The following is a 27230-nucleotide window of genomic DNA, read 5'->3' as shown; positions in this document are numbered from 1 at the left end:
CTGAACAAAAAAGTAGAAATAGACATGGGCCTTCAAATCAGTTTGGGCCAAAATGACAACGAAAAAAAATAAAAATATAAAAAAGAACATATTTGGTGTGGGCCTTCAAATTAGTCCAGGCTTTCAGCAACAATTAATATTCTTAGTAGTGCCTCTGCCTTTGGACCTTCATCCTTCTCCACTTGGGCTTTGTTAAGTATGCTTGCTACCATTTGTTGGAGGGTATCCACTAACTGTTTGGTTCTACTCCTGGTCATAGGTCCTTGTATTTGAACAGTTTTAGGATTCTCATCACAAAGGGTAGAAAAATATTTTGGAGATGATTTTTATACATATCTTGTTGAGGATGACCCAACGAGCTTTTCTAAAGCAATTAGTTCTGCAGATGCAAACCTTTGGGAACAATCCATTAAGATTGAAATTGATTTTATTAAGAAGAATAATACATGGACTTTAGTTGAGTTACCTAAAGGAGAAAGGTCAATTGGATACAAGTGGATCTTTAAGAGGAAGTATAACAGATAAATGTCAAATTTATCGGATTCTCATATGCATTTTGTAATGTTTATTTGGTATTTTAGTTAACTTTAGGCCTTGTTTTGAATCAAAATAGCTTTAAATTCAGTGTTTGCTTTGTCTTAGGTAGAATTTTATGTTTTAGTTATTTTTAATGAATTTTTGATAGTTTTTAAGCAAAAATAGGTCATTATGGAAAGAGCTCTAGAGGCCCAAAATCAGCAGAAAGCTTTGGAAGTAAATATTGAGAAAATTGAAGAATAAAGCTAGGAAAATCAAGAGCAAGCTATTTTTCAAGGATAAATCAGCTGAAGAAAAAGATAATTACTTGAATTAATTAGAGTTATTATTTGTTTGCAATTTCTTATGATTATCTCCTTAATTAAACCCAACCACAATTTTATAAATAGAAGACTACACATTCATTGTAACAGTATAGAAGTCATGAGCAGTTCTTAGAATTATATTTTAGACTTCTACCTACTAGGCACCTCCATTTTTCCATTAGACACTCTAGGTTTTATTGTATTATTTTTATAAGTGCAATTTCTTCCACATAGGAGAGGAAAGGACGAACATTGTTTTGTTTTAATTCTATCAATTCAATACTTCATCTTGAGTTATTTATTTCTTTTCATGCTTAATGTTTTTATTTGATTGGTTATCTTATATGAATTCAGGAATTGACTTGCGCTTTGGCGAGCCTTGTTGAAACCCGAACATAAATCAAGTACTTAATTGAGATTATCTTTAGGGATAGAATAATCTTGGTTAAGCTTCACTAATTCTCGACCATTAATATTGATTGCTTGTGTCGGTATGTCCAAGGGATTGTGTATCAGACAAGTAATTTAGAATCTGCGACCATGTGGGAGCTGGGGTAGAATACATTAGTGAATTGGGGATAAACAAGAGAGATGAGTAAGGAATTGTGAAGTTACAGTGGATCGAGCGAATTCCAAGTCTAAAACTAGACATTCATTCATCAAGATCAACATCACCATCCAAGTCTAGTATTTCTATCTTTACTTAATTATTTTATTGTCATTTAATTTTTATTGCAATTCATTTTATGTTATTTATTTTGTGAAAATCACAAAAAAATATAAAAACCTAGTTCTTAGTTAAATAATTACATGAAATCCATCCTTTATTCCTTTGGAAAATGACCTAAATGATAGTTTAGTTACTGCATCATGATTAGGTTACACCTGTTCTATATGTTGAATCTAACGTGAAATAAAACCATAAAAATAGCCCTAATGGATCAATAGACAAGTATAATGCTATATTGGTAGCTAAATAATTTCCTAAAAAACAAAACATATATTACTTTTATACCTTTGCGCCTATTACTAGGATTTCCTCTATTCGAGTTTTGATAGCTTTAGTTGTCATCCATAAGTTAGTGATTCATCATATGGATGTGAAGACAACTTTCCTAAATGGTGATTTAGAGGAAGATATATATATGACTCAACCTTAAGGGTGTCAAGTTCTTGGTCAAGAAAGAAAAGTGTGCAAACTTTTAAAATCCCTATATGGTTTAAAACCGGCACACAAAAAATGGCATGAAAAGTTTAATGAGACTTTACTTAATGAGGGTTTTTTCCTCTAGTGATGTCGATAGATGTGTGCACACAAAGTCTATGAATGGTGATTATGTCATTATATGCTTATGTGTGGATGACATATCGGGCACATGCATGACCTAGTAGTGCAACACAACGACAACGACAAGAATTATGTATCGTGATTGGTAAACCAATAGCACACATAAGGTGTTTTAGGTTCAATAGCTTGCTACACTAGACCCGATGCATTATATTCCATGTAAACCCATGAACTCTTTTCTTCTATTCTCAAAATGTTTTATTTAGCCATTTGTAATATGTGGGGGAATGCTGTAGTTTGAAGCATATCACAAAAGCTCAAGTTCCACATTGCTTAGGAAAGCTTTGGCTTATGTGTTTATATACCATTTTGTGATATGGGCTTTCGAAGTTGCTAGCATGAAATGGAAGTCTTATGCGCATGAGCTTGGATCGTGAACTTGTCATAGTACAAATCCACTGATTCCCCCTTGTTCATGTGATAATGGGTCATGCAAAGTTTTATTCTATTATTTAATTAATTCTTTTTGAGAAAATATTTCAAGCTTCTTCTTTCTTACTCGTTTTCCTTCTCTGTTCATGGGTTTTGAATTTTTGCCCTTGTTTGCTAGTTTTTGTAGCCTTAGCTTGATTGAGAGGTTCCGATTTTATCCTTGGGGATTTACGGGGGATGACGTGGATAAATCCTTTAGTCCAGTGTTCTCACACGCCTCGAGAAGACATTGTCTGTGACCTTCAACATCGCTTCCAATACGGAATACTCTTGAAAAATTTGCCATCATTTTATGGAGAATTTGGAATGCTCGTAATCACAAAATTTGGCAGGATGTCTCTCCACCACCACATATCACAGTATCAAATTCCTTCCAGTTCTTCGATCATTGGAAACACACAAGGAAGAAATCTGACTATCTTTGTCGTTCAAATGATAATCAACAACAAAATATTGTTGAATGGAAACCTCCAAAGGAAGGAAATCTGAAATGCAATATCAATGCGGCAATCTTTAAGAAAGATAAAAGCTTTGGAGTTTGAATGATTCTTAGAGATAGAGACCATCTTGGCAGCTTTATCAAAGCTAAATCCTTTGTCAATAATGGTATTCCAGATCGCATGAAATAGAATGTTGGGTAGGGTCTGATGTAAGTTGTGGCATGGACCAATTCCCTTGGTATTGATAAAGTCACTTTTGAATTAGATTGCAATGTTGTTGATAAGATCAATTCCTATGATAAAGGTCTTACTGAATTTAATGGCATTCTCTCAAACTGTAAACAATTTCTCCTTAGTTCTTCAAACTCCATGGTAAGTTTTGTTAAGAGGTGAGTCAATCATATTGCTTATTGTCTAGCAAGAGCGTCAATATCATTTGTTAGCTCCCAAAATTTTGATTGTACTCCTCATGTATTCATCCTATTCTCGTTTCTGAAATGAAATAAGTTTATTTCTCATAAAAATATTATTTTACATTTACTAGTTACATAAATAGATAATAATATCAAACACTTATAATTATTTAATAAGTTAGTTTCACAACATTTAAATACTAGCTAATTATTAATTAACACTACTAGAAAATATGGTTTTAATATCGTCATTTTAACATCAGTTTTATCAAAACCAATGTTAAAAAAATGTGGTGGCATATTTGTAAATAAATTGAGTTTGTAAATAAATTAACACTACTTCCTGTGAGGTTGTTCCCTACTTCCCGACAACTTTCAGGTACTGCTTTGTTTCCATATTTCTGCTCATGGCTTCCTTTGTTCGCTTTACTAATAAATTGGATGGTCCTAATTACACTAATAGGGCTTCTGGGATCACACTACTGATTCTGTGACAAATGTAGTAATTTTGATTTATGTTTGATGTGCCATGTTATTTGGGAGAATGCTCTGTGGGTCTCTTAAAACTGTTTCCTTGGCCAGGAACCTCCCTTTACTTTGGGAGTATGCTATGCTCTTAATGCTATTGATCTTTCTAATAACTAGCTTTTTTGTTTTGTTCCCTTTGGGATTTGTCTTCAATTTTCTCATTGTCAAACTATTATTATAGTTGTTCTTTTGCTTCTTTAAGTTTAGGGTAATGCACTGTGAATCACCAATTGCAGTGTGATCAATTAGACTGAAACATAATGACGAGTAGGCTTAAAACAATTACAGTAATATGAGTACCTTTTGATGTATATTGGTGTTTTGCTTCTTACTGGAATGTGGGGGCAATGGGACAATATGATCAATTTAGAGCATGTGATAGAGGTGGTTTGGGGTCCATGAAGTCTGAAAGCAATTGTAATAATATGATCAATTTAAACTCTTTGCCAAGGTAATTGGGACAATGAGCTATATTAAACTCTTTTGTTTGGTTATATTAAAAACAAATAATTTGGTCTTTTGTTTGGCTATATTATTATTTGCATCATGTTTTGTCTACCACATTGGAACAACATTGGGTGGTTGAACTAGTTTTGTCCAGTGTTGAAATTGTTATATGTTCAGGCATGAGACAATAATATATTTGTTTGATGGAAATAGGTCAACCGTCAAATGACCAAGCTAAGATTCAATATATAATAGAAAGCCTCCTCTCTTTTGTATTGCCATGGTTATATGCTTAATTTGATTTCATAGTAATTAACCATATAGTTTACTTTTAAATGATCATGAGATTAAATAATGTAACAATTCTTCCAATACGAACAAATTGATAGTTCTATAGCCTTTTCAATGTCTGAAAATCTAAAGAAAATTTCCCATTTCACTCAATGGATCCATCCACGTAAAGTATATACATTTAACATTTCCTGAGCATGAGGTTTATTTTTATTTTTTTCCTAATTGTTCTTGTTATGGATAACATAATTTGGTTTTCTTGGATTTCAATATGCTAATTTTTTATTAACTCAAAGGAAGGACTTTTATATATCTCTAAATAACTAGATCCTAAAATAAACAAAATTAAAATAAAATAGAGAAATACAAATATCTTTTGAATTACATCATCTAATAAACGAAAATACAATGTACATTCAAAGGTTTATGATTAGTGTATGGAACACTCATAACTCTTCATGTGTGTGTGTGTGTGTATATATATACACTTTTATTTATTTGCACTTAATTACTATCAAATTACATTAGTTGCCCCTTTAAACTATGAGCCTTTTGTGTTCAAGAAAATTTAATCTTTAAAGCTGAATGTAAAGAATTGGTTGATTGCTCCATATATTATAAATTGTTGAGTGTTTCATGACTTTGCACTAGGTATTTTTTTATATTTTTTATTCTTCTCATTCTAATATGTTGCATTTACTATCTCTTATAGGTTTATGTGATTCTAATTTGTTGCAAGTTTTACTTGGAAGGCTGTAGTTTTTGGTTTGCTCTATATCTACTCGGTGAGGACTTTCTTCTTGACCCTATATGTGTGTGTAATTAAAATTAAAATATTTATTACTCTTTTCTAGATTGGGTGTTGACTAGCTTCATGACTTGTTAAATGTACTAGTTGTACTTGATTGGTGTATCTCTGGGTTAACTAGATTGTTTGATATGATTTAATTTGTAGGTTTTTTTCTTTTCTTGTTTGCATCGTCATCACCACATTTATTGATATTGTTAGTAACCATTTTTTCAGGTATGAATGTCTTTTATACACTTTCCAGGCTCTTTTTTCTTACGATTGCTTTTATAACTTGTTTATGTGATTAATGACTATTGTTTTATATACAAGTTATGTTCATTTTGAGTGAATCTTAATTTCCCATTTAAGATTTAATACAATGATTAATATAGACAATTTGAATTAATCTTTGTATTAAATCTTGAATTGTCCGTTTGGATAGTTTGAGAAGAGTCATTTTTTATACTAGATTCACACACACACACACACACACACACACACACACACACACACACACACACACACACACACACACACACACACACACACACACACACACACACACACACACTCATATAGATATACATATGTTAAGTCTCTTTTCTTAAATTTGATGACATTTTGGTATAATGTATTTCGCTTTGTTCTCCGGGTGCGTACTTGATTGTGGTGGAATTGATGTCATTGCTTTCATGTGGTATACTTGGAGATCAATGGAAAATGCTATCGAAATTTTGTCAATTCTAAGAAAAAGATATTTAACCTATGTGCATGAATCAAGTATAAAAAAATGTTTTCCTGAATGGGATAAGGTCACACCTTTAATGAAAAAAAGTAAGATATTCATGCATGCAATAACTTTATGAGTACCACAGAAGAGGAAAAATGGATAGAAGGTTGATGAATGCAAGTTGTATAAGCCCTGTATATGAGAATGAGGTTGAACAGTTCTTGGAATTTGCCTTGGAAAAAACTCAACCGAATGAGGAAGAGAAATATTTGTGTCCTTGTATTAATTGTTTGAATGAGAGAAAAGAAGTAGTAGATGACATACGAGAACATATTCTCTATGATGAGATTCAAAAGAATTACACAACATGGATATGACATGGTGAATTGACAGACATGCAAATGGGTCCCAAACTGAGCAGGTTAACGTAGAAATGAGAGATCAATTAGAGGACATGATTCGTGATCTTGGACAATAGTCTTTTCAGCAAGCACATGCCCCTTTTGTATGATACATTTGAAAGTGATTCGAAGAAGCCTTTGTATTTGGAGTGCAAGAAGTCATTGACATTCTTGTTAGTAGTGTTAAGTTTGGTCAATGTGAAGGCCATATATGAGTGGAGTGATAAAAGCTTCACATCATTGCTTAAAGTAGTGCATGGTATGCTTAAAAAAAACACATTGCCAAAAAGTTACTATGAGGCGAAGAAGATACTGTGTTTGATGGGTATGAAGTAATAGAAAATCCATGCATGCCTTAATGATTTCATACTATACAGAGATGAGTTTGAAGAAATGCATAAATGCCCCAAGTGTGGGGTATCACGGTACAAAGTTAAGGTTGACGAGTGTAGTAATGATGAAAGCACAAAGAAAGACCCCCAAAAAAGGTGTTATGGTATCTTCCTATTATTTCAAGGTTTAAGCGACTGTTTGCTAATGGAGATGACACAAAAGACCGTACGTGGCATGCAGATAGGAGAAACTATGATGGAATGCTCTTCCATTCGATTGATTCTTCCTTATGGAAGAAAATTAATCATTTGTATCCAGATTTTGGGAAAGAGGCAAGAAATATTAGGCTTGGAGTTGCCATTGATGGAATGAATCTCTTTGGCAATTTAAGCACTAACCACAGTTCATGTCCTATTTTGCTAGTGTACACTCGGCATTGACATTTTCTCAAACCTTATTACCTTTATTGGCGATTGAGAAAAGCTTTTAATGGAAGTCAGGAAAATGAAATTAAGCTGATACCCTTAATTGGTAAGCAGGTTTTTGAGTGGGTTGAGGACATCAATACCATATTTGGAAAGACTCAAAAGAAGTTGACAAGTGAGAAAAACATATGGAAGAAGAGGTCGATATTCTTTGATCTTCCATACTGGTCTGATCTAGATGTTATACATTGTATCGATGCTATGCATGTGGAGAAAAGTGTGCGTGATAGTGTAATCAACATGCTTCTTAACATTAAAGGCAAAACAAAGTATGGCTTGAATACCCATCAAGACTTAGTTGAAATGGGTATATGTGACCAGTTACATCCAAGGTTTGATGGTAAGAAAATATATTTGCATCCAGCATGTCATACTTTGTTAAGAAATGATAAGATATGTTTTTGTTAGTGATTGCGGCGTGTGAAAGTGCCACAGGGATACTCTTCAGATATTATGAGCCTTGTGTAGGTGAAAGATCTAAAATTAGTTGGCTTAAAGTCTCATGATTGCCACGTCTTGATGCAATAACTCTTGGTCGTGGCGATACGATACATCTTACCTAACAAAGTTAGGCATGTCATAACTCGCATGTGGTTATTATTCAATGCTATATGTAGCAAAGTCATTGACCCTCTAAAGTTAGATGACTTGGAAAATGAGGTTACTATTATCTTGTGTCAATTAAAGATGTATTTTCCCCCTTTATTTTTCGACATCATGGTTCACTTAATTGTTTATCTAGTGAGGGGAATTAAATTGGTGGCCTCGTTTATTTACGGTGGATGTACCTAGTTGAGAAATGCATGAAGATCTTAAAAGGCTATACCAAGAATCCACACCGACCTAAAACATCCATTTTTGAAAGGTAAATTGCATAAGAAACTATTGAGTTATGTTTGGAGTACATTGAAAAGGCGAAACCTGTTGGGCTTCCCGAGTCTCATCATGACGAGAGAGTGAGAGGTAAAGGTTCATGAGGACTGCATGTTATAACTCTAGGTCTAGAGAAATTGAATCAAGCACATTTGTATATGTTGAATAACACTAATGAAGTTGTGCCATACATAGTTTGTCATGAAGCCTTAGTCAAGGAAAGTAACCCAAAAATGATCAAGAATAAGGTGTTGAAAGAGCATAACAAAACGTTCCTAATTTGGTTTAAAGATACAATCTTTGTTGATGACAATGCTTCTAAAACGTTAAGGAAGTTAGCATATGTACCTAAACAAAATGTTAGAACTTGGTAAGGATATGATATTAACAAGTATTTGTTCTACACCAAATCACAAGATGATAAGAGTACAATGCAAAATAGTGGGGTTAGTCGTAAGGATGAATCCTAACACTTTGCTACTGTAAATGATGACAACCCTCGTTAGGCATCCATGCCTTACTTTGGAGTCATTGAAGAAATCTGGGAGCTTAACTATGTTAAATTCACTGTGTGTGTTTTTAAGAGTAAGTAGGTTGATAACAATATTAGTGTGTGAATTGATATTTTAGATTTACGTTGGTAGATCTTAAGCAGTTAGCATATAAGAATAAGCCTTTCATTACGACAGAACAAGCTAAACAAATGTTTTATATCCAAGATCCTTATGATGAAAGGTGGTTAATGGTTCTACATGGAAAAATCATTGGTGTTAATCTTGAAGATGATGATTCAACCCTTGATACTTGTCACAATCCTTTTCTTCACACACATGCCTACCATCAATCGAGAAGATGAAGTTGACGACATACATGCAAATCGTAATGATCATGATGAAGGAGAATTAATTAACATCCTATAATGTAATCATTTTTTCAATATATTTGTTTCCATATTTACAATTTGATAACTAAGTATACTTTGAGTTGAATTTAATTAATGTTCTTTTTTAATAGGAACACGGTTACACCACCGAGCTCCCTTCCTTCCGAGTCAGCACTTTCACCATCTACGCTCAGGAGGACTGGACAAGCCACAAGGCTCAGATCATTGTCTGTTAGACCCGTGGGTTTGGAGAGACCACTGGTTCATGTGGATCCTAACATTGGGAAAGCTACTGGTCTATGCAAAAAGAAATTAAGGACCTATTTAGGGGTCATCGCTCGAGACAAAGTTGATGTTACGTATATTAACTAGAAACATGTTCTTGCATCTCAGAAGGATTTGATTTGGGAGAATATTTAGTTATTTCAGTTAAACCTTGTATGTTATGGTAATTGAATGTATTAAACCGACACATTGTTGTTAATAACTAACTCTTACATGTCATTGTGTAATGAAGCACGAATTTGAGATTTAAAAAGTGTTCGATAAAAAGACAAAGAAGAAAATCCTCTAGTCTGTAGGACAGTGATAAAGGCAATTTAAGTTATATTTGACTTCTAAATGGGCTCTTGTAGAAGGCAAGGATGATGATGATGAGACTATGTGTGACAAGTATGATATTAACAAAGACAAGTGGAACCAATTTTGTCAAAGCCATAGAGACCCTTCATGAGAGCTTAGTTGTGGTTGTTGTTTTTGAAATTGACATATATAATTTATTTAAGCATTTTGTTGACATAATGTCTAATTCTTATAGGATATTAGAAAGATGACACAAACCATCAAAAAACACAACACTACCCCTCATGTATTGTCTTGTGGAGGTTATGACTCTCTTAAAGAGAAGTTAATGGAGGAAAAATGAAAGAAATGATTGAAGCAAGTAGCCCAATATGGGAGTAGTGAAGTAATTGTTGATCCTTCATCTCCCATTAGACGACACGTGAAGTGGAAGCTGGTTCGTAAAAACTTATTGGGCTAGATGACATCTGAGATGACACGCCAAATTGTTGACCGGATTGTAAGTTTATTTTGAGTTTTAAATGTAACTATATATAACACAACTACAAAAAAAAAATTTTACATTAGTTATGTCATACCCTAATTTCATCCGGGGACTATCGTTCGTTGATCTTTTGATCCTTGCTAGTCGACTTACGGTGTTGAACTCGAGTTAAAGTGCGAAACAGATGATCATTCAATGTTTTGATCAAGAATGTGAAAAATACCAAAAAAAGTGGGCAAAAGGGTCAAAAGTTAATAAACAAAACCAAGATAAAACCAACTCATAACTAACTTCTTTTTTATCAAATATCACTTGAGATCGTTTCAAGGTCCAACGCCTTAGCGATTCTCTCTGTTTTTCAAAATTTAAAACATCGTTTTAAGGTCCAACGCATTAAACGACCTTTTGTTCGCAATTAAAATCAATCTTTCAAACGCATAAAATGAATTTAACACACAATCATTCAGACTTAAAGAATTATGTAGGTCTGAATTCCTCATCGCACCTGAGGATACATAGGAGCAAGGGCAACACCCTTGTTGAACCTAAAAATAAAAAGATGTAAAAAGGGAAAAGTAAATAATTTTGAAGTCACGTTGCACACTCGATTAAAGACTGCCGTCCCTTGTGACGGGTCGGTGGGGTGCTAATACCTTTCCCATGCGTAAACAACTTTCGAATCCTTATTTTCAAAATTTGCAGACCTCTCTTTTTGGTTTTTCTAACGTTTTCCTCAAATAAACATTGGTGGCGACTCCACGCGTTTTCTTCATGAGAAGATGCCTTTTTCTTTTCGCCTCGCCCTCCCGTCGAAGGGTAGGTTGCGACAAGTTAAAAATGACCTTTCACATCGAGTGTATGACTGATGCCTTTGCAGGTGACATAGAAAGTTTGACCTTTTACATCAGTCTTTAACCGACCTTAAAAGTCACCTTTTAAGATCGGTTCCCATACAACCAATCTTAAAAGTGATCTTAAGTGTCTAGATTGGTTAAAAGACACTATTTTTACATCGGGTTTTCTTACAACTAATGTAAAAGTAAACCTTTTACATCGGTTCTATGATTTTTCTAGATTGGTTTTACCTTATAACTGATGTAAAATCTTTAACTTTTACATAAGTTGTTTCATTAACTGATTTAAAAAGTTAATGTTTGACATTGGTTATTGCACAATCTGATGTAAAAAAAAAATTACATTTGTTTTTGGTCATAACTGATCTTAAAAGTATTTTTTTAATTGGAGCTGTGTTTTTATTCATTTCCCCATGTAAAATAGTCATCATAGCCACATACATGCCACAAGAAAATAAGTTCATCACAAATTATAATATATTTGGTTAACGATAAAATTAAGCATCAAATACATTCTAAACAAATTATAGTCAAATATTTTAAACATGTACTTCTCATTGAACCATACATAATATAAACAACACAAATGAGTTCATCATAACCATATATACATGCTAACATATAAAAACAAATAAGTCTAAAATTTGCCAAGTTCAAAGTTGTCCAATGTTGTCAAATGCTAGCAATATCCTCATCAGGCATTGGACCCGAATTATCAAAGTTCTACAATTTCAAAAAATGTGGTAAAATATTAGTTCACGAATTAAAATAAAAAACATAATTAATTTAATTTGTTGAAAAATTCATTAATTACATGTTTCCATGCAGTATTAATATTGTCGGTGACAATTTTGAGAATATGTTCTATAACATAATATCCATACTCATAACTCCTAGGTTGTGTTTGACACTACAAAAGAAGATCAAATTTGAATATAATTAGTAACTATTTAAGTAACTTTTAATTTTTAATTGTTTGTCAGTTTGTAAACTACTTACACTGGAAAAATCCATATAGGCTTCTTTCTATTTGTTGAGCCCAAACCCATCATCCTATGATATTCATCCATAGCTCTAACATATAAAAACAATCGTGTGAATTACATTATAGTTTTTATAGTTATCAACATGAAAAAACAAAAGTTTTAGGAGAATCTTACGATTCTACTTTGCTTTTTATTTCATGGTCGATCCTCTTGTTATGTAACGAATACAATGCCACCACATTATTTTGCTTATGAAAAATAATCAACAATTGTTAGCGACTCCTACAATATTCAAGAACAATTAGTGGTTAGTGATACATGATTTGAAATAAGTTGTAAACATGAACTTGCAAATGCAAGTAAGGTGCTAAGTAGCACTATTTTTTATCTGTGCAGTCTATTTAGCAAATGGGCCTGAACATCATCTGCTGTGTTCCCAACATTTTGAATTGGGTGTAGGCCCATGAATCCATAAATATTTGCAATGTTGTCATTATTAGTACATAAGTCATGTATATACCTAAAATTTTGAAATAAATGTTAATTATATTAAATCGATATTTAGTTAATAAAAAACTTACAAATTAAATGTACTTACAACAACCATAATTGCATAATTGAGATGTTAAGCATCTTTGTACCTAGATATACTCCCAAAAGGTCTTTCTGATGGATATAAAAGGGCATTGAAGATGGCCTACTTAGTACATTGGGATATCAAGGTAGTTGTATAGGATCCTTATTTTGACTTGCTACCATCAATAAACGCTCAAGTGGATCAAGTTCAGGTTCCAACTTTTTGTGTGGAACATCTTTGCTACATCGCTCCACAACCTAAATAACCAAGGTGGAACAATATTAGTAAACACAATTAAGTTATCACAACCAAAAAGTAATTGATTATGGATACCTTAGTTGTAATAGCCCTAACGAGTCTTTTCGGCCATTGAATGAAATGATTAAGGGCATGTCCCACTATTTGCACTTCATCAATAAGGAAAAGAACTTGAGCATTTGAATCTATAACCTCTTCGATCACCACCCTGACATTATCATCCTCTATTTTCTTGCGGTGTATGGTTGACCCCAAATTGTACACTTTTCCAATTTCCACTAAAAGGGGAGGATCAACATCAACATATAGCTCACATAGCTTATGCATATCAATGTGTCTGTCTTCTCCCGATGGATCAACATCAATAAAATCCCTCTTGTGCTTATATGATTTACTAATGGTTCCATGACATTATTTTGTTGAGAAAGATTAGAGGGAAGTCTACCTTAGTTGTGTTTGTACAAAAGAGCTAAACAACAGTATTACAATAGCATCTTAGCAACAAGTTCTGAAATATTTTACAAAGCATAAAGTTAGAAACATACTTGAGATTAAAACCATTAAAGAAATTGACTAATGTTCATACTTAGCACTAGACAATTGAAATTTAGTAGTGCTTATAATTAGAAAGGTAGAATTAGACAAGTAGCAGTGCTTATGAGTTAAAACCTAAGAAAATCTAAGAATGTGTGTAATAAAGAGAGAGTGCAGAAAATCTAAGAATCTAGCAAAAAATAAAAATAAAAATAAGCAACACATATCTACAGCTTCTAACTACTAGAAAAGTTCCTTTTTACGTCGCCATATCTATATTGGTTATATAAAAACCGATGTAGTAAATGATACAGTGGCATTTTTGAAAATAAAGCAAACTTTTTTAATCCAGCTACGATGGTATTATAAAATTGCCTTCGATGTGAATGTTACGAAGGCGGTTTTATAAAAACTGTCTTTGTTAGTTGATCTAACTACTACGGTTTTTAAAGACCGCCTTTGATTGAAGTTATAATTTTTTTAATTATTTTATTTATTTCATTTTCCCTTTGAATTAATAAAACATACAAAACACAGCTAGCAACAACCCTAATGCAAAGCTCGTCTCGCTCCCAAGACCTCCACCGTCTCCCTCGTGCTAGAGAGAGAGGCGGTGATGTCTTCAATTAGATTCCTATGGATCCTGATGGTGTCTTTGAAGGTATCATGCGTGTTAAGCCAACCGCAGAAGCTATCAGCCTACGATGTTCTGATGGAGTACGGGTTCCTGGTGGGTCTTCTTCCCAAGGGAGCCATAGGGTATTCGCTTAACAGAGACAACGACAAGTTCGTAGTGTATTTCCAAGGAGCATGCAGCTTCGACATAGAGTCCTACACACTCAAGTACAAATCCACCATCACGGGTGTCATCTCAAAGGGCAGGCTCTATAATCTCAAAGGTGTCATCGCCAAAATCTTGCTCCTTTGGCTCAACATCACTAAGGTCTCTTGTCAAGGGAACAATATTTACTTCTCTATCGAAATCACTTCCGTTGATTTTGGTGTCAAGAATTTCCTCGAAAGCCCCCAGTGTGGTTGTGGTTTCGATTGCAAACCACTACCCTTAAACGGTGACGTTTCCGTTTCCTCAATTTAATTACACTTTTTTTGTGGTTCAGGATCCTAATGATTCAGAAGACATGATGGTATAGTAATACTATTTAGTGTAAATAGAGAAGATGTGATGGTGGTAGTGCATGTGATAACGTGTAGCTTGCTTTTGGCTTCCAAAATGCTGCGACTTTTATCAAATATGGATTTGTGTTCAATTATTTCAATTTGCATCATGTTTCTTTTTTTTTTTGTCATGATCCTGAATCATCATTTCTAACATTTTGTTTGGAGAAATAAATGATTTTTTTCTTGGAAAATGTGTACATTTGTCATTTTATTGAACATCTTCAGAAGATCAAGTTTATTTTTTACTGCAACTCAGTGAACTTAGTTAGTCCTTCCAAAAAGGTTGATGTTTCTTGTGTCTCCACCTTAGTGTGATGTGATCAGGTTAAAAGTGAGAAACATGCAAGTATCTTTGCTTGAGTTGGGTTATCACCTGGTCTAGAAGAATGTATAGTAATTCTTTTGTTGTGCCTGCATCTCATAGATGTTCATAGTTTGCTTTTTGCATGTTGATTGCATGTCAAGTTCTCACTACTTCCTCTGTCTTTGATTGCTAGGTTATGCAAGTTGAACCCCTGATATCAAGAATTCACACTTCAGGGCTCAATATTTTCCAATAGATGAAGGATTCTCAGCATTGTCTCCCTAATGAATTAAGTTCTGAATATTTACAGGTAAAATATTCTGCTGATCAAGTAGTTAAATTGAGATCCCCTTTTAGTCGGATTTATATGCTTATTAAAGGGAAAAAACATTGGATGTATAATTAATGTAAAAATTGCAGCTCTATTCACAAAAACTCAAGCTTCAATTCTCAGTTGGAATCGCGATGAGGACAAGCTCCAATTCTCAGTTGGAATCGCTTATGCGGACTTTGCGGCTAGTAGCATCTATGTATGAGTCCCACTTGTAGTTGTAGCATAGACTGTTTGATGGGGTTGCAAGTTAGATGAACAAAGGACTGGTCCAATAATAAATAAGGCTTAAAACAAACTTTAAGATATTTTAAAAAAAAATTAAATGAGAGTTATATTTCAGACATCTTTGCAAACATATGATGTTTTTTTTCAATATATGGACCCTTTTTTCTTTATAAAAAATAATAGAAAATATTTATTTGTTTTATTCTTGGCCAGCCTTGGATGAACCAGCCAAGTGGTTTTGTGTTATCTTGTATTTTTCTGTTGTGATGCTTATTAAATAGGATTATTATGTTTATGATTTGTTGGATGTTTAGGTAGAGCTTCAACATCATAATAATGTGAAATTTAATGTCAATTTTCCAGTTGAGAAGCAGGTCCAAAACCAATAGATGGCTTATGGGCCCCTTGGTGGTATAAAAATGTACACAAATCTACTGGCTTTAAGGAAGAAAACAAGTATCCTCAGGTATGCATTTGTTTTTTGGTGTGCCTTCACTTTAGTTCCTGTTGCAAGGAGTCCAGGCCATTAATTCTCTCCCTTTGTAATATTTTATTTTTTCCTTTTTCTTCTTTGCTTCTCTTTTTATATAGGAAATAATTAATCTCCATGTAATGATGTCATGTGCTTAATGGCTGCTTCAGAGTTGAGAATTAAGTTCTGGTGCTGTGTGCTTGCGAATTGACTTGGTTTGAGACTTTTCCAAATTTTATTTTCGTAATCTTACTTGATGAAAAATGTTTTATATATTGATTGTTTTTGTGTAATAACAATTGTCTAGAACCAACTCTTCTAAAAGCTTAAGACCCAAACATTGCAGGAATAAGACCCATTGCAAGAATAAGACCCAAACATGTCCGTTACATTTTTTTTATCTAACAAATTTTATAAAATAGACCTCTTATCCAAATTATGTTAACATTTTTTTATTCATTCTATTAGCCTTATTTTTTTTTATTATCAGTGGGATAGAATCAGACGCTTCTTTCATCCAAAATCAAACTTTAGTTTACAATATTGTGAAAAAAAAGCCTTATTTTGTCCGCTACAGCAATATCGTTGGTATTTTGTTACCCTTGTTTGTTGATTATTCTCTTTTTGTCTATTTTTTTGTGAAGGAAAAACTGCACTTTTCATACCTTAACTGCACTGTAGATATTTTGTGTCCTACAACTAATCTCATTTTTTTTTGTCAATTAGTATTCAGTAGTTATGCACAGGACTCCAACTTCTAGTGGCCTAGTCTAAAGACTAAAAGTAGAAAATCATTTTGTTGTTACCATTATGATTCTTTTCAACTATGTTACAAACATTTTGAATTTTTCTTAGGGACAATTGGCTAGTAATGATAGGGTTATGTCCTTTCTACACTAGTTATATATGACTATGAGCCCTGAAAAGAGTGGCCAACATCACACTCACGACAGATACGTATGAATTTCGTGCATGGGAAATCTTTTATGTCTTTGTTTGGTCAAAAGAAAGTCAATTGTCTAATTGCTAGTCTTGATGAGTCAAAGATTGCCAATGAAGGGCTAAACTCTTGTGTGGAAATTTCTTTATTATAAATTATAGTTACCACTTGAATTTGGATGGAATTATTTCCAGGTAATTAGAAAAAAAAATAAAATTTATAGAATAATTTACACTGGATTAATCTTTCATGTTGTGTGGTCATGCTTTTAGGTCCTGTGGCTTGGTGGTACATTTTTTTTTAAGAGTTAGGACTCCCCAGAACTGAAACTGTCCTTGGCTTCTTAGCTTTCAGATGATGCTAAGATACTTGTATATAGCATTTGAATCAATGTGAATGAGATCATATGACACTACCTCAATGGAATTTTCACTTTCTCCCTGTTATGCTTGTCCCTTGTTGTAGATTTTTTGGTTGCTCGATTCACTCATATCACCCTCAAGAGAGAGGCTTGGGTTACCTATAGTGCCCTTATTCCTATTGTTGCTGGAGTTGTCATTGCACGTGGGGTATGTCTTGTTCTCTTTAATTTAATCTCGCTGCTTTCTTTTGATTTGTTGTATTTAAATGTTATGAATGGTCATGGATGTGTTTCTTTTTGAGATTGGGATAGGGGACTCTTGATTGATTCATATTGGTGTGTGAAGGGTTTTTGTGTGACTATAGAGATATGTCAATGTTGCATCATGTTCCTTGTGCCACTCTAGATCTGGAGTGGTGTTGGACAGATTAGGTGGTGGTGGTTTGTGTGATTTTGTTGATTTGTGATCGTTTGAAAGGTATAAGGAATTTGTTTTTCATGAAGTGAAACTTGCTTGGAAGTTAATGAGATCTCAACTTTTCAAGAACTACAAATCTATGACAATCACTGGGAAAATGATGCTTCTTGGCATTATTCTTTGTTGTCTTCTTCTTTTGGATCTGCACTGTTCTAGTTTATTAGCTTATATCATATAGCTAGGTTTTTGGGATTTTTTTTAAATAATCAACTAGCATTGAAGTTACTTAATTATCATTTTATTTTATCTAATCACGTTATAGATATGATTATGATGCCTCCCCTAAAGCTTTTCATGAATTAGGCTCTTTGTAGTTATGTACTTATTAAATGTCATGGCATTCATAGTATTACACACCATAATATAATATGTTATACCACTAGCAAGTGGCAAGATCATAGCAGTTCCTTTCGACTAGCATCATGTATATTTTTCTTTTTGTTTTCCCGACTTATTCATTTTGATTCTATAGAGCTTCATATTTTTCTTATTGCTTGCAAGGCGAGCTAGGGTTTCACTTATTTGGATTCATTATGTGCCTAAGATTGCAAGCTTTGCTTCAAATAAATAGGACATTTTCTGACAAAGGTGAATTAAATCTTCATTTAATATTTGTTGATGTTTTGTGAATTACTTTTATTAGCTAGTTTGTATTTATCATACTTTCAAAAAAATAATAATTCTAAGTCGGTTATGCAAAAAAAACCGTCTTAGTATGAAATATCTACTAAGACAGTTATTCAATAACCGATCTAGAAAGATAGACACAGTATTCAATTTTTAAGACGGTTATACGCATAACCAATGTAGAGAGGCGGGTAAACTAATGCATATCTAAGACGGTTATACGTATAACCGATGTGGAAAGTAATACAGTTTCTAGATTGGTTATCCAAATAACCGTCTTAGAAACACTGATATACTAAGACAGGTGGAAAACCGGCGTTGTAAAGCACACCATATTTTACGAAACCCTTGTTTAAGACGGGTGAAAATCGATGTAGAATGGATTGAATAACCGATATAAAAAAACTTATTTGTAATAGTGTCTCTGACAATAAAGTATATAAAAGCTAAGAATGCAACCTAACATCCTTATCCTCATAAGAAGAAATAAAATAGAAGGTAAGTTCTAGGATATCAACATGCTGTAATATAATATTACAAAAGTCTTTTAAAAGAGAAAGGAATGACATTTTAAATTTAAAATGGGTCTAGATTGCAAATGAAATAAATGTGACACCAACTTAAGCTAAATGTATGAACTAGAATCCCTGATTCTGGTGTCACATCACAAAATTTATTGGCTTTAATAATAAGAGAAAGAGATGATAATATATTAAGTAAATGTAATATTTTTAAAAATAAATGGAACAATTTTTGGTGAACATACAATTTTTTTATTTCTATATTAAGTTACATACGAAAATAAGATATTTTCTCAAATCAATTTTTTGTCTATTAAATTGTAATTCAATTATTATTTTTAAATAAAATTCAACTGAAATTTTATCACGATTATCTATGTTATTCTAATTTTTGTTACTTTATTAATTTTAACATGTTTTTAATAATTATTTTATAAATAATTTATTTAGTGCAATCATTTTTTTAATACCGAACAATAGCCCAGTTGTTATTCCATGGACCAAAATTTGCATGAGTCAAAATTAATAAGGGATGAATATAAATATGTGACTATTTATAAAATTAGAATGTCTATTTAAACTATTTCTATATTTTTTATTATCACCCAATTTATGCATTTAATAGATTTTTGATAGACGTCTCAAAAAAATTGATTATTAATTTAAAGTTAACTATTAATTTGACCTAAAACTGCAATGTTCATTTGTTAAAATGTAAATGGAAAAAATTGTTGACTTTTCTTATAAATAATATTTTAAATAGAGATAATTTGTTTTTTCTTTCAAATTTACCCGTGATTAACATCCATATCCACTTAGATAGTTATAATAATTAACATAATTTCAAACTAATACTCCTATATTTTAATTTGAATTAATTAACATAATTATGACATGTTTTAATTAAAAACGTAAGATTATTTTATATTAAAGATAAGAAAAAAAAATAACAAAACAAATAATCATTGAGACAAAGAATATCAAATAATCAATTGTGCAATACATTTTACACTGATAATGAATCTTGATTAAACTTATTTTGTAAAGAAACTAAATCATAAAATTTAATATAACATATTTTTTAAAATACACAAATTTTCACATTAAAATTATATAAGATGCGTCAATATAAAATTATTTAGATTTATATTAATATTCATAATATATTCATATACATATTTAGTTATTTACTTGACAGATATTTTTTGTAAAACTAAAAAATAAATTATAATGTCATAATAATATAATATTATAAATTATAATTATAAATTTAATACACGCGTGCAATGCAGAGTTGTTACACTAGTATGACTAAATGGAAGTTGAAAAACTCAAAAGTATTTTTATTTTTTAAGTAACAAAATTTCCCGTTCTTATTTTGTATCTTAAAATTCAAAATATATATTAAAATCTGCAAAAACACATTCATTTTTGGTAAGGCATGAAAAGTTCAAAGATTTTAAATGAAAAATTAGTATATGATTCAATGCTAATTAGAAAAGGTCATATATATATATATATATATATATATATATATATATATATATATATATATATATATATATTAAATACATATACATTTAAATTGTACAAATTTCCTTTTTTTATTTTATATTTAAAAATTCTCAAAATCAAATCCCTAATTTAGATCTCAGTGGATGTTTCATCCTATTAGTCTTGAATGTAATAAAAGATTGAGATAAATATTCACATTAATTCTTGAAAGATGAAAAAATAAAATTTGTTATCAAATGCATAAAAAATGATAGATTGATCATTAAGTTATAATTTTAAAGGATTAATTTAATAATAAGTTATATTTTTTAAGGATTAATTTAACATTAAGTTAAGTTTAAGAACAAATTATGCGGGGGATCCGTATCATTTTTTGTATATTCTAAAATTAAACTTGAGTGTTTCATCTTTTTTAGAGACTAATTTATTCTTGTCCCATGCGACCAAAACGAATATTTAAGGGAAGGTTTACGTATTTACAAGATAGTGGTAGTAATTACTAATTAGAGCAATGCACGCAGATGAATTTGAAAATGAAAAAGGGAAATGTGTATCCATTGTCGTAAATGATGTTTCCCACGTTATAACATGGCCTTTGCTAGTTGGATTTCAACCCTACCACCATCTACCTATTCCTCTCCCGAATCCCCGCGTCCTCTTTTTCATTTATTTATATCTCCCTCTGATCGAGGTCATACCCGAATCAAATAAAAATAAAAATTAAAATGTAGTAACTAGGAAGTGATCCTAGGTCGTTTCCCAACGAGCAATGATAAACCAAATGTTTATAACAGATAGTAGGAAATAGTAACAAATTGGGGGGCGGGGGGGGGGAGGGGGGGGTTGTTTGCTTTTGTAAATTAAACAGCGAGTAAAATTGAATTAGAAAATATCAGAATTAAAATGCGTTGCTTCCCCTTGATTCACAAGCAAGTCTCTTATCCTAGGTTGCGAGAATTTATCCTTTATTAGTTTAACCACTTAATCCAACCCTAAATTAAATTACTAAGCGAAATTTAACATAAGACATTCATTATGTGATTAAGCAACACATACACCAATTATTCATAAACGATCATTAAGAATGAACGTAAATTAAGCGCAGAGACAATTAATCAAGCACTAAGCATGCATGAATTAATAGCAACAAATTCAGAGTAATTAGTAAAGAGGAAAAACTGAACAAAATTTAACAGTAATAATAGAACATCAAAGAGAACTGTGCTTGATCCTCAAGAGAAAACAACGCTGGGGACTTAGCATTCCATTAATCAATAGAGAACGAAATTATAGATTGAAGAACGAAATTTTATTGATAAAACTAAAAGTCAGAACTGGAATTGCCAAAAACGAAAAAAAGGAGAAAGAGAAGAGAGAGAGAACTAAACTAGAACCTTGGTGCTGTTATATAGTTTTCCAACCGTAAGGCTTACAAATCTGTTTTAAATCCAAGCCCATAAATAAAATAAAATCAAATCTAGATAAGATAAGATAAGATCTAGATGAAATAATATCTAGATGAGATCAAATCTAAATAATATCTAGATAAGATAAGATAAGATCTAATTTTGTAGAATAAAATAGTCTGCCCTCTTCAAGTCCAAGTCCAATTATGGATTCAAGCTCAATGCTTCATTAATTCCTGAAATTAGATTAAAAACATCAAATTAGTTGAATGGGCCCAAATAATAAAGCTGCCTAATTAATTTGACAAGACTAATCAATAGTAAAAATGGTGCAAAAAAGGGTTAAGAAATAGGAGAAAATAATGACACATCAAAACCCCTCATACTTAGCCTTTTGCACTCTTGGGCAAAATGAAATAAAGAACAAAAGTCAAGGATATCAAAGAGAGACAAACACAAACATTTACATATTTCTCAATGAACATCAAGGAATGAAAGGAATGGGTAACATCTAACATGAAGAGATCCAAAGAGTCAAGACATTCGTGAAAATCATCCAAGCACCCAATCATGGAAAAATAGTTAATCAGCTCAAGAATGAAAAGTGATAAAGCCTCATAAGATATACACTTTATCTCTCAAGTGTCTAGGCTACTGTTTACTCTCGAAGCACCCATGAAAACAAGCACCACATAGACTTGGCAAAATTCTAAAATTGACAACTTGACAAACACATGCACATGAGGATCAAAAGGTCTTTAAAGGTTGTAATGGGGCCAAGGACAAGGTAGGGAAGAAAAATATGGAACAAGTAGCTAAATCCCAAAGGAATAGAGGAGCAATGGGGAATAAGTGGAAATTAAGCACAAGTAGTAAACCCAAACCCTTTAATATTAACAAAATCAACCAAGGCTCTCAAATCAAGTCCTCATAACAAGACCTCATTTATTCAACTTCACTTCTTTTCTTCTTCTCTTTTTTTTTTGAACAATACAAATTTGCAGAATCTGCAGCAATTGATTTTTTTTTTTCATTTTTTTTGCAGCAATTGAAGACTAAAGCAAGAACTAGGCAATATATATACATAAAGCATGGCCAAAATAAAACATTAAGCATGGCCAAAAATCATATCTTCCAATGAAACATACCCCCCCACACTTATTCCCAACTTATTACCAAAACAATTCCAAAGCTCCAAAATTCCTTAAGGGTAATGGGATATCATGGTTTTTCACTTAAGGCTTGTAATGAGCTTCAAAACAAAGAAAGGGGAACATAGGCTCAAAGGGGCTATCAAAGGAATTAATTCAAGGTAAGTTCATTTGGCTAGAAGTTTATAAGAATAAAATTGCCTAAATCATTTCCAAATATGCATGTGAATTAGGAAGCATCAACAAGAATCAAGCCAAGGCTATTGTGCAAGCAATCAATGGGGCGAAACACACCAAAAGATTATGATGATGGATGGCTCAAATTCTCATAGAGGTAAACTTATCAATTTCAAATTGAGCTTTCAAAATTATCATGATATGTAGAGGAAAAACAAGGATATTAAATCACAAAATGTCAAGAGACTTTTATTTTCAGAACAATTACCCATTTCTTGAACATATCCTATAATTCAAAGAAAAATATGCAAAGTTGTACATGCAAACAGAATTGACCTAAAATATTAAACTAGAAACCCAACAAAACTAACAAATTTAACACAAACTAACTAAAAAAATTACTAAACCAAAACCAAAGAACACTCCCCCCCACACTTAAACAACACATTGTCCTCAATGTAGCACAAGTAAAAGATTAAAAGCAATTAAACCATCAAATAGAATCGGACAAATGTAATAAAAGTAAAGGAGGAGATAGGAAAAGAAAAACTCCCTAAGTCATGGTGGAAAAGAAGTAAGCTGAAGTAAGGAGATCTTTTGAGCAAGGACAACCCCCAATGTGTAATTGGATGCATCGCATATTAGCTCAAATGGGGTTGTCCAATCAGGTGCCTGAATGATAAGGGTGGTAGTTAGTGCTCTTTTGAGGCAATGAAAGGCCTCTTTGCATTTATCATTAAATTCAAACTCCACCTCCTTTTGCAACAAGTTGGATAGTGGAAGGGCTACCTTGCTTAAATCTCTTATAAAGCGCCTGTAGAATCCTGCATGACCAAGAAAATATCGCACCTCTCGCACGCAAGAGGGGTAAGAAAATCATGAAATAACATAAATTTTTGCAGGATCTACTTCAATGCCATCAAGGAAACAGTAGTGAGATTTACCTGCCAGGCGTTCAAGCACCTGGACGGGACTCACCCATTGGTTGTCGGAGATAGAATAAATGATTCTAGCTTGCAAAAGCTTGGTTACCTCCTTCTTCACTACATCAAGAATCACCGGGTTGAGTCTTCTCTATGACTGTCTTACTGGTTTAGCTACATCTTCTAAATTTATTCGATGCATACATGTGGATGGGCTAATACCAGGAATGTCTGCCAGGGTCCAGCCTATAGCCTTCTTATGCTTCTTGAGAACTGATAACAACTTCTCCTCTTGCTCATCAGCAAGGAAGGCAAATATAATTACTGGAAAACTTTTGCTATCATCCAAGTAAGCATATTTTAAATTTGATGGCAGAGGCTTCAATTCTGGTGTGGGCGGCTGGATAATGGTAGAAAGAGATGGTTTCTCAGCCTGTACCTCATAAAGAAAGTCAGATGTATATGTACTTCTTGAAACATGGTTAGTTCTATCTAACTCTATAAAATCAATCTCAAGAGGTAAAACATCACCAGACATGTAATCAATATCAAATTCAGATTCACTCTCAGCATCAAATTTAGATATATGATCAAGTACAAATTCAGATGCAATGCATGAAGAGTGACAGACATGCAGATTAGAATGAAGATCAGTCATGTATTCATCAACAATATGGTCAATTATTTCAGCATGAAATACAGAAAGATCTTCAGATGGGTGTTTCATAGCATCAAAAATATTAAAATGAACAGTTATATCACCAAACTCCATAGATAGTGTGCCTGCATATACATCTATCTTAGTTCTAGCAGTTTTTATAAAAGGTCTGCCTAGAATGATGGGAACTGATCATTTAGAAAATCCCTCCTCCATATTCAAAATATAAAAATCAACAGGAAAAATCAGTTCACCAACTCTAACCAAGACATCCTCTATGAAACCAGCAGGATAGGCAATACTTCTATTAGCTAAATGAATTACCACATCAGTTGACTGCAAGGGACCAAGAGATAGAGAATTAAAAATAGATAGAGGCATAACACTAACAGAAGCTCCTAAATCTAGCATGGCATTGTCAAACTTACTGTTCCCTATAGTACAAGGTATGCTGAATGTACCTGGATCTTTACATTTTTTAGGGATTTGGGGAACAGATTTACCAATCAATGTAGAGACATTTCTGCCCATACTAATTCTTTCACTTCCTTTAAGCTTCCGCTTATTAGTCCACAACTGCTTCAAGAATTTAGCATATCTTGGAATTTGCTTTATTGCATCCAGCAGAGGTATGTTTACCTTTACTTTTCTAAATGTTTCCAATATCTCCTTCTCTGTCTCTTCCATTTTTTTGTTGGAAATTGCTCTTGGAGGGAATGGAAGAGAGATATGCTGCTTCTCTTTAGATTCACTTGCATAGAAATTGTTAGGTAACTTACTCTTTAAATTTTTGTCATCATCTTTTTCTGGAGTAGAGTGAAGTTGGGCAGGTTCATTTGCGGATGAGGAAGATGTTGCTGGTTGAGGTTCTTGACACTGCTTTCCTGACCTCAATGAAATGGCACTCACATTTTTGGGATTCTGGACAGATTGAGAAGGCAATCTGTCAGAATTCTAGGACTGTTGTTGATTTAACTGTGTAGTCAATTGTCCCATCTGATTAGTTAAGCTTTGAATGGAGGCTCTGGTCTCTTGTTGAAACTGCACGTTTTGCATAGTCATTTGCCTCACAAGTTCTTCAAGGGAAGGTTGCGGATGAGCCTCAACTGTTTGCTATTTCTGGGGCTATTTCTGTTGTTGCTGCTGGATTGGTGGAGGAACGTATGGTTTGCTTGGGCCAACAACATTTTGAAAATAAGGTTGTTGTTGCTGCTGTTGTGAAGAATTCGACCATCTAAGGTTGAGATGATTCCTCCACCCGGGATTGTACCTGTTGCTGGAGAGGTCATAATTGTTCTGTTGTGGCTAATTTTGTTCCTGAGGTTGAGGAGGTTTGTTGTAGATGTTTGCAGCATAAGCTTCAGGCTGTTCAATTGCTTCAGATTGTTGCACAGAAGGGCAAAGGTCTGTGTGGTGGTCGGCAGAGAAGCATAAACCACAGAGTCTGGCGACAGGTGCAGATTTTTTATTCATGGCCAGTTGGGTTACCAGGTTAACCAAGGTATCTAGTTTACCTTCAAGCTTCTTAGTCTCACCTGATGAATATGAATTCGTGGTTACTTCATGCACTCCTCTAATGACAATAGCATCACTTCTGGCACTAAATTGTTGGGAGTTTGAAGTCATCTTCTTAATTAAATTTCTGGCTTCAGCAGGGGTCATGTCTCCAAGGGCTCCACCACTGGCAGCATCTATCATACTTCTCTCCATGTTACCGAGTCCTTCATAAAAATATTGGAGAAGAAGCTGCTCAGAAATCTGGTGGTGAGGACAACTGGCACATAGTTTCTTAAATCTCTCTCAATATTCATATAAGCTCTCTCCATTGAGTTGCCTAATTCTTGAAATATCTTTTCTGATGGTCGTGGTCCTGGAAGCAGGGAAATTTTTTTCTAAGAATACTGTCTTGAGGTCATCCCAGCTCGTGATAGACCTTGGAGCAAGGTAATGAAACCAGTCCTTTGCCACTCCTTCTAAAGAATGAGGAAAGACCTTCAAAAATATGTGATCCTCCTAGACATCTGGGGGTTTCATGGTGGAGCAGACAATATGAAATTCTTTCAGATGTTTGTGCGGGTCTTCACCTGCAAGGCCATGAAACTTTGGAAGCAAATGGATCAGTCTAGTTTTAAGAACATATGGGACATCCTCATCAGGGTATTGGATGCACAAGCTTTCGCAGGTGAAATCAGGTGCAGCCATTTCCCTTAGAGTCCTCTCACGGGGTGGAGGTTGTGCCATGTTCTCAAAATGTTCAAAATCATAATGTTCAAAACAATAATGCTCAAAATCACCAATAACAAAATGCTCAGGATCAAAGGGTTGTAAGTCAGATGGATTGCCTCTAGTCATACACTATATTCAGCATGCACAATTAGTTGCCTTCTTATGCAAGTAACTGTGTAGGTTTGAACTACAACTACCTTCAAATGATATCCAAATGACTTG

The 27230-nt window shown here is 33.1% G+C and overlaps 1 protein-coding gene and 1 non-coding gene across 2 annotated transcripts; both read left to right on the top strand.

Annotated features, from left to right (window-relative positions):
• The first annotated feature begins 14127 nt into the window (after positions 1-14127).
• On the top strand, positions 14128-14607 carry LOC100802253 (uncharacterized). Its single transcript, XM_014776077.3, has one exon. It carries the CDS (start codon positions 14128-14130, stop codon positions 14605-14607), a length of 480 nt encoding a protein of 159 aa, XP_014631563.1.
• Positions 14608-26538: 11931 nt separating this feature from the next.
• Positions 26539-26645, top strand: LOC113001795 (small nucleolar RNA R71). Its single transcript, XR_003267281.1, has one exon. It is a non-coding gene; the product is annotated as a small nucleolar RNA R71 (small nucleolar RNA).
• Positions 26646-27230: the final 585 nt, after the last annotated feature.

The sequence above is a fragment of the Glycine max genome, chromosome 5 (genome assembly GCF_000004515.6).
Source record: "Glycine max cultivar Williams 82 chromosome 5, Glycine_max_v4.0, whole genome shotgun sequence".
Lineage (NCBI taxonomy): Eukaryota > Viridiplantae > Streptophyta > Magnoliopsida > Fabales > Fabaceae > Glycine > Glycine max.
This window is presented reverse-complemented; position numbering and strand designations above follow the sequence as displayed.

Coding starts and splice junctions, on each gene's coding strand:
- LOC100802253 (XM_014776077.3), top strand. CDS start 14,128: ATGTCTTCAATTAGATTCCTATGGATCCTGATGGTGTCTTTGAAGGTA.